The 9,585-nt window shown below is 37.4% G+C and overlaps 1 protein-coding gene across 1 annotated transcript; it reads right to left on the reverse strand.

Annotated features, from left to right (window-relative positions):
• Positions 1–44: 44 nt before the first annotated feature.
• LOC111666163 (putative E3 ubiquitin-protein ligase HERC4) lies at positions 45–8,889 on the reverse strand. Its single transcript, XM_023421402.2, has 21 exons — positions 8,633–8,889; positions 7,297–7,447; positions 7,109–7,185; positions 6,514–6,741; positions 5,843–5,934; positions 5,628–5,755; positions 5,272–5,426; positions 4,920–4,975; positions 4,642–4,733; positions 4,479–4,538; positions 4,253–4,349; positions 3,844–4,024; positions 3,578–3,729; positions 2,967–3,086; positions 2,721–2,819; positions 2,383–2,562; positions 1,360–1,500; positions 1,004–1,170; positions 734–800; positions 567–637; positions 45–245 (listed from the first exon to the last, which is right to left on the reverse strand). Exons 1-21 carry the CDS (start codon positions 8,883–8,885, stop codon positions 53–55), a joined length of 2,760 nt encoding a protein of 919 aa, XP_023277170.2. The 5' UTR covers positions 8,886–8,889; the 3' UTR covers positions 45–52.
• Positions 8,890–9,585: the final 696 nt, after the last annotated feature.

Here is a 9,585-nt window from a genome sequence, read left to right on the forward strand (position 1 = left end):
TTGACAGCTGACTTACAAGTCTTACAAGTCTTATATTACCTCCTTGAATTTTTCAACAGACCTGCTTGAACACCTCCCAGTCGTAGGTTTCTTGGCCCACCATCACTGCTTGCAACTCCTCCGGCTGGAAGAAGTCCACCACGTTCATGTCACACACTTTGAAAAACCCTCTCTTGAACGCTTCAAACATACTCTCCACTGACTTGTTGAAGGCGTGGTTGATAAAAGCAGCTATGTACTCTTTCCTATGAATAGAGAGAAAAATGAAAACACAACATTAAGTGCTGACACTGTCCACAGAAGTTGTATAAAGTGTTTTTATTGATATTTGTATTATGCAGTGAAGTTGGGCATATACTGAATTTGTGGAGATGTTTACCATAAGTTTTTTTTTCTAGTTTTATACAACACAGTACAATTAATTCTAACTTTCATTAGATAGTCCAAAAGTAAGGCCAACTACATGTAAATCTTTACATATAGTATCCCACCTGGAGTAATGTAATGGTGTAATTTCTATGCAATCTGTCCAGATTGTTAGATATAGTAATTATAGATAAACACACCTGTTTGAGCCTGTGACAAGTTTTCCAGCTTCTTTCGGATCCAGCTCAACATTCTCACCGCCCCAGATCACCTGTATTTGAATAATAATTACATTTAGATTTGAATATTGCAGTCAAAGCATGAAATAACATTGGCAGTCAGTTTAACTGTGATTTAGTGAACCTACACTGAAAGAAATCTCCAGTTCTTTGACTTGATCAGGAGTGTAATCCTCCAACATGCAACGCCAAGACCTGAAGACAAAGTAAACATCAGAGAAGATTAATTCATTAATACAGTTTACTTGTTTTAATCATTATTTGGAGTTTTGCATGGAATAAAATATCTGATTAAATAAAAGAATAAATTGTAAATTTAATGTTAAATAATTTCTTTTTAAATTTTTCCTGCTTTGTAAAGAACACCATTCAGTTTTGGATTTTTAAAAGCATCTTACTCTGCTATTACAGGGTCATACTCCTTCATGTCATCCATTGAGGGTTTGACCCTGACCAGCTTCTTGAAGAGAACCAGTGGGAAGGGCAGGTGGACAATGTTGTGGTTGTAAAGAGCCAGGCCACACAGAACGCCGAACAGGAAGTAATGGTTCTCCTCCACTTTTGACTGTTTGGTTGATGAAAAAATCAATCACGATTTAGTAACATTCAATAAGCGTCCAAGTTTACATAAGACAATGATAAAAAATGACTCAAGGTGTACAAAGAGGTAAAGGTTCAAGGTTACAATTACCCTTTGGACTGTCTTTGTGCAAAATCTTAACAAGTGATTTTCTCTTCAGTGAACTGGTCTTACCCTGGGAGGGAACCAGGCCACAGTCTTGCTCTCGTTGAACATGAACATTTCAGACTCGGGAGTCGTGAGCTCATCAAACACATGGAGGAAGAAGTCCCTTTTATTGACATTCATCACCCTTGTCTCATCTACAAACTTCACCTGGAGAGGATAGAATAATATATTTTTTTAAAACACAGCACTCAACACAAACTGATTCACTAATCAGCTCTAATGATAAATATCCAGCAACGATTTCCCAGACATCCATTGTGTTTGTAGGAAAATGGTTTTGTGAAGGGACTTAAGCACGCACTTCCAAATTTATAAATACTAATTCTGGCAGCTCACCTTCACACAATCTTCTAGTTACTATTATTAACCCTTTAGTCAATAAAATTTAACATTCATTTTTATTTATTCATGTACAGAACAGCCTACATTGCATTGTACATTGTTATTGCATATAGTATTTCTAATTTATCTTGTCTTTTTTAGATTTTTCTAGTTACATTTTTCCCCTAGTGCTGCCATTTTTGTCAGTAAAGATCAATAAAGGTACATCTTATTTTATCTTATCTATTTCTCGAACTGTTATTATTTTTCTTTGATATACATGTATGTATGTCCAATAAAAATGTTTTCAAATCAGTACTGACATGTTTCCCAGTAGTTATCTTTATTTTTAATGTTTAGTTGCACCTTAAAATTTATTGTAATTGACATTTTGCATAAAGCTTCACAAAAATAAAAATAAAAAATAAAAAAATTTAGGAGCACTCTGCCAATTTTACACATAAAGTTAAATGTACTCATCAGGCTATGGAAAATATATTATACTATTATGTTGCATTATGGGAAATCCAGTGTTGTTGAAATTCTACCTATACTAGGGACAAAAACTCTGAATATCTCGGCCTCTACTATCACGACTGTTGTCTCTTGTGAGTCCACTGGAGCACTTTCTTAATTACCCTGGAGACAAAAGCCACCAAATTTAGTTTCAGAACATTAAGGCTGGCAACGTTTTGACAGCATGTTTACCAAAAGCTCCTTTTGGAAGGCGCTGTGGTCAGCTGCACCAAGCTGTCTGAAGGTGTCCTCGACGAGGTGAGCTCGTCTCAGGGTTAGCTGGAAGACTGGGGCGGGGGCAGAGTTCTGGGTGTCTACCAACGCTTTATCAGGCCACAACAGAGCGAGGTTATGGATGAACTGGTGTGTTTTCTGTAATTACAAAACCCCTCTTTATAAAGAATTCTCCAAACAGATGGAAAGCAGTTTTAATAGAATTTCACAGTACATGACATCTTTAAAATGAATGCACGGGTACAGAGTATTGTTAATATCAGTAAAATTATCCAGTGTTTTAATATATACTGTACCTTCATTATTGATGCATAGATGTTAAAGACCGCCACCTTGTGAACTAGAGTGAACAGGAATGGGTAGCGGCAGAAGATGGCGGGTGTGTTTTCATCATCCTTTAAGAAAATAATTGATCATTTATTAAGAAATTAGTTCAGTAATAAGCAGTCCAGCATAAAATTAAAAGCCATTCAGGACAAATGGACAGGTTGTTCTTCTGAAACACTGCAATATCATATATCCTGTACCACAAATGATTTTACCTCCACTTTAGAAAATTCCCACCAAAGAGTGACGTCCTGGATTGGCAGCACATTACCACTGATCTCTTCCACGTAAAATGTGCTCAGTGGGACTTTGTAGGACTTTCCAGCTTTATTTGCCTGAAAACAAATAAATATATTAACAGAAATCATATTTTTAATTTAATAATGTATATAGAGATAAAGACTTTTTTTTATTTAGTATACATTTCTCCCTATGTAGTGCTCCTTTGCCATGCCATCAATGGACAATGATGGTCAGACATGCAATTTTAAGACATCACTGTCAAATTTTATAAACTTATAAATCAATTAATAAAGATTGAATAATTGGTAATTACTATTTTTAGTCTCAGCCACTGAATATATATCTCCTCAAAGATGACCGTGGAGAATCAAAATGCGGCGAGAAGTTACAATGCAAACTTCCGGTCTAAATATCTGCTGTTTTTGTTTTTTTTTTTCTCAACCAGATAGACAATACATCAGGAGTCACATTTTGTGTTCATGAACTTAATCGGGATAAATGATTTCATTTCATCTTTAAGATTCAAAAAGTATAATAGATCTGACACTAAAGCCACAGATGGAAATAAAAACATAACACTTACTTTGTAAAGTAGTTTGAGGGCTTCCATCAGGTATTTGACTCCTGGGTTGTGAGTTACCAAGAGGCCATTTCTTAGCATGAAGGCCAGGGCCTTTTTGAAGACCATGATGTGCTTCATCAATATGGAGGGTGTCAGGGAAGACCACCAGCCTCCTGAAGAACAAAAAAAACATGCTTATCATTTAAATAAAGTGAAAATCTTTTTTTTTTTTTTAAGTTTTATTTTGGACAAAAAAAATAAAGTTTGCTAGTTTGTTAGTTGTTTACTTAGTGATTCCAGAGCCTTCTCATTCAGATTTCCAAGAATGACCGCCAGACCCAACGCCCCATTCATGACATTATAGTCTTCTTGAAAAAGGGGGCATGTCAGCAGAATCAGCAGGATCTCCGGCGATTTTAGGGCAGTCATCGATTCAACAAGCAAGTCAGTCAGGAGTTTTAGGTTTACCTGTGTGAAATATATATATATATATGAGATAAAATGGCAATGTTAACACAGTGTGCATTTGTTTGTAAATGAATAAATCATTGACTTCTTTGCTAAATGTCCATACCCAAAAGAGCCTGGTAGGAAATGACTGCATGTAACAGGGGGACTCATTCAGTCAATTTATGTCTCAAGCAGAAGACAAAGAAAATGGCCTGAATGTTTTAATTATTTCAAGGATTTCTTAACTGATTGTTTGATCCATGGCACCGCCAGCAGCTGGTCAAAAGCTTGGCTAGCAGCCTCGAGGTCCACAGTAAGGGCACCTGCTTCCAACGAAGACCCACTAATAACAAAAGCAAAGTGAAAACACCAGTCTTTTAATTGTAAAACCTACTTTCCTCCCCTGAACATAATAACTGATTTTACTACTAAAACATGACAGAAAACAGCAGCCAACACAGAAAGGACTTACTTGGCTTTTGTGAAACTCGCAACAAGACTTGAACTCGTGAAAAACATCATGGATATTTCTCTGTTGCACAAAGAGAGAAAAGCATTGGGAGAGCCCAAAAACTACAGTTGCTGAATATAAGATTAATATTTCATATGTGAAAATACATAATTACAAAAATTACCTCCTCGCCTCTGCATTGCCATGTGTCATTGACAGCCAACTTTGCAGTTTTGTCTCATCGAGCCGCCCAGTTATCCGTCCTCGATCCACATTCTTAAAAGAAACAAACCAGACATAACATTTCAGGCAGTGAGCTTAACAAAGATGACAAAATAGACTTTTAAACTGAAAATGTATTGTTACAACTTTTGATGTACAGGGACAAAAAAACAGGAGAATATCAGTTTACACATGCTTAATGTAAAAGAAAATCAGTAAGAACAACAAGTCACACATTACCTGTGCAGGTGAGGAGAAAATGAAGTTTGTATTCCACCCAGCTGATATTTTCAAGTCTGCTTAAACAAATAAAAACCATTAAAAACTAATTTAGAGATACATATGCTAGTCTATCAGTACCTGATATAAACCAACGTGCTTTTCAAATCAAGATCCTTCTGTATTTATTTATGTAAATCATTTACTACCAGCTGTCGTGACTGTTGAACTCTGCAGTTTGAGTTGAATTGAATTGTCTTTCACTGCCGTGTTGCCACAACAGGGGAGGAGGAGGAGGAGGAGGAGGCAGATCCACTGATATGGCTCTTTAAAATCTATGAAATACCCCACTGCCCATACATACAGTACATACCACTGGGAATGGCGGCTGCATCGTCAACGGTCCATGGAAGTTGAACCAGAGTGGGACTCAGACTGTCCTCAGCTCGTCCAGTCCCAATTTGACCTTTGACCCCATTGCCAAAAGCCCATAGCTGGCCAGAGGAGCCCAAAACCAGAGTGTGACATCTGGGAAACAATTAGGACTTTGCTAAGAATCCTGATATAATATAGCCTACGAAGTAATGATAACTGACTAGATCTACTAATACTTTCTTTAATTAGAGCTTCTCCAATTGACTATAAACATGATCTTATAATTGTGCCAAAATGCCTATCTTAAATAAAATGTAGTTTCAATGTGCAGATAAGCAAACTCCTAATTTTTACCGGCCACATGCAACCTGGGAGGCGGGTCCGTCCAGACCGTCGACCAGTCTGGGTCTCACTTCATTAGCAGCGGAGTTGTGACCGAGCTGACCGCAGCTTCCCTCTCCAAACGTGAAAACCTTACCATCCTGGAAATCACAGCATCACGTAACATCACAAGAGGAAATGCATCAGACTAATTTTCTTTACAATGTGATAATTAATAAAGTTTGTACCTTCGCTAACACAGCAGTGTGCGCCTGTCCACAGCTTATGAAGGAGACACCCAGAGGACTGAGGGCAGGTACCATACAGATGTTAAACCTGCCTGTTAGCGATGGAAAGAAATGCTTATTTCAAATTGATAATAACATGTAAAATAGCTATGCTAAATAAAATACTTATTATAACTTGAATTTTTGACACTTGATCAAATAAAATGCATAATAAGGACCCTGTTTTTTCCTCTGATGTGTTACCATTAAATTTGAGTCTCACAGCTAAGAATCTTTTTTTTCCTGAAAAATAAATAACTGACGAAACTTCCAGGATTTCCAGGAGTAAAATCATATTTTGTTCATTGCACAATAAACAGAAATATCAATTTTTTGCTATCTCAATAGAATGTGAACTTAAAAATCTTAGAAATCTTTTTTTTTTTTGTTGCTTTTTTGACTTGAATATAATAAATGAATGAATGAATTGGTGTGAGTTTTGTTTGACATAATTATTATTTGTATTATAATAATTATGTTTATTTAGCCTAGCTGTTTTACATGTTGATTAACAAGCCTCAAAAACACAAGGAAAAAAAAAAGTTGAGTGACCCATAGGCTCCACCTTTATGGACAATCTGCTAAATGTGAACAGGTGAGTGTGTGACTGAGTTAAGGTAAATTAGTAGTACCCTTCTCATCCACCCTGTTGAGTCCCAGCTGGCCAGATTTATTGGCCCCACAGCAGTACACCAGGCCTGGGAGTGTGAGGAAAAGAGTATGGGTCGCTCCGGCTGCAATCTGGGTCACTGCTACACCGGACAGAGCACATACCAGGACAGGTGTGTGCTGCAGTGACACATTCTTCCCTAGACCCAGCTGACCATGACTGTTCAAACCCCATGAGAAGACGTCTCCACCTGCAAAGTGTGAAAGAGTGAAGAAATGATTGTTTTATCAAACTTTAGCGTCCCCAGCAGTGGTAAAACCACGCAGAAAATGCTCCCACACTGCTGACTTGAATGTGCCCAGTGGGTCAGCAATCTCAGGGTTAAAAAGTTGACTGTTGACTGGAATATTACAGCCTTGATTTATTGAAGCTGTCGTGGTAAAATATTAACTTGTACTTTATGACGTCTGCAGGGAACTCAAAACTAGATTTGACACAGTGACATACGAAAATAAACATAAATCATTATTACATTAGATATGAATAAACTTTACAAGCTGTGAAACTGGAGTTGGCCCAAAGACACAATGATGTCATCAGTTTGTTCAGTGTCTTACCTTTAGTCAGTGCCAGAGAGTGGGAGTTTCCACAGGCAACTTGAATCACTGGTACTGGCAATGGTATGGGCACCTGACTGCAAGTTGATTTGACAGTTAAAAAAAAAAAACGTAACCTTAAACCCGCCGTCCACTAACTTTCAGTGGTAACTATGCATATTCATGTATTCCAGAGACTAAGATCTTGCCTTGGTCTGAAATTGTTGCGCGATGGATTTATCCCCAGTTGTCCATCCTCTGCGGCCCCCCAGGAGAACACCTTTCCAGATGCACACACAGCCAGACAGTGGTCCTGACCACATGCCATCGTCACCACATCACCCAGCCCCTCCACACGACCTTACACAGGATGACAGATTGAGATTCACACACAAATACACAAACTACACATAAATATAACAATTTAAATCCAATACTCTACTAACCTGCCTAAACTGTTGTCTTCTAAGCTATAATGAAGAGAAACTATTTATGTCTTGCAAATAAAAGCCTGTTGACAGTGTTTACTTCTTATTTACAGTGGTGGGGTACTGTACATTTTATTTTCATTTTATGTTACTTTATATTTCTGCTTCAATCAATTAATTTGATAGCTATGGCTTCTAGTTAATTTCATTTTAAGATGTCAAATGATGCATTGTTGTTAATTAAACTATCCAGCACCAGTACATAAAATAGTTGAAAGTAGCTTCAGTTCGACCTGCAACAAAATGCTGCTTGCTCATTAAAACATCAAAAATAACAATCCAATAATACAATGTACTAAATATAATAATATAATGCTTAAATAGGCCATTCTGCATATTAAGTACTATAATTTTGAAAGTTTAACTTTGTTTTGCTGATAATAAACTAATTAACTTGTATTTAAGTGTCTAAATGCTTATGTAACCATTATTGCTTTAAATGTATTTACTGTATTCACCAGTTATTCATATTTTGCAGTTCATCAGACTAAACATCAAAACGAAGCATCATATCCAAAGCGTGAACGCAACACTGAGCTAAAAGTCCAACTTCCCCACCACCACTTGAACTCAACGCAAAATGAAGTTCAGCTCCCAGTTAACTTTCGTGTCCTGTTATGACAGAGGGAAACGAAACTGAAACATAGCTCATTTAATTAGCCTGCGTTACGTCTGTGGCAGTCACTCGATGGACGCCATAAACTCAGAAGAAGTCTATGTGTCTGTGCCATGGACACTTGGCTGTCATCCATAGACGATACATGTATTTTTCTTAAAATAAAACTGTCTTGACAGAGTGATGAATAAGAAACAAAGAACCAGATAATCCCGCAGTTACATTACACAGTCGCTAAACGATCATTAAACAGTAAACAAAAAAACAAACAAAAAAAACACGTAATGTTAAATAAAACCTATGTCCGCTTTCAATGTTAGGACCTATATGTTACTTTCACTGACAGAAAGACTATAATCCTACTAAGTATCACACCACATGAATATTTTCTTATGCCCATTATTCCGCTGCCTCTGAAATATAAACACCATCATTACTTACCAGGTGTCCTTCCATCTTTACATTTCTTTCGTCCAAGTTGTCCCTGCGAGTTTTTTCCACATGAGAAAACGCCTCCATCCCTGGTGAGGAATAAAGTGTGCTGGTCCCCGCAGAAGATACTGGTTATAACCCCGGAGACAGTCCAGGACACCGGACTGAGGGCTGTCTCTGGACCGAACTGTCCACTGGAGCTGTCTCCCCAACAGTGCAGCTGCACCATGTCTTCACCTGGACCAAAATGATCAGTGTACATTACAGCCTCTGTTGTGGCAATTTAACTCAGCTGATGCTGCCTTCAAGTGCTATCGGAGGTTTCACAATATTGAGTTGAACCACTCATTATTTGACTGTATCGTACTATATAGTGCTTTTGGAAGAGTTAATATGTCGAACACAATTTTTAAGTTTGTTGGTTACAGTTTGTCATTTACTTTTGAGTAAAACCAAGCAAGTACAACCAACAGTGGGAATGGATAGAAGTAGAATTTACGAGCTTACCAGGAGACGTGAAGGCAGCATGAGAGCTAAACGGAGCAAATGTTTGTGTTACATAACTTGATATCAATCAGTTTGTTACTCACTCACTCTAAATGTCGTAAATACAGTATCTGCAATAAGAATAGATGCGAGTTTCTTGTGTTTAGAGTGAACTGACTCAAATGAACAAACTTTTTTATCGGTAAAAGCCCGGGACTTTGTTTTTTTTTTTAAGAGAGTACAGGCAAGAGTACAGTAAATCTTACAAATACAAAATGTGACGTACACATGCAAGATTGACATTGCTTTTTAATACAGACACAAATCAGGCATTTATAACAAATTCTCTTATTCCAGATACATATGCCAATATCCTCTCTGCCTTAAACTGTAGATGTGGTAGGAATAGATCAGATATTGGGTTTGGTTTCACAGAAATGAAACTAAGGTAAGTGTTTCTGCAGGGGTGTGTCATC

This window comes from Seriola lalandi, unplaced genomic scaffold, assembly GCF_002814215.2.
Source record: "Seriola lalandi dorsalis isolate HSWRI2012SDOR001 ecotype SW California unplaced genomic scaffold, Sedor1 jcf7180002002695, whole genome shotgun sequence".
Lineage (NCBI taxonomy): Eukaryota > Metazoa > Chordata > Actinopteri > Carangiformes > Carangidae > Seriola > Seriola lalandi.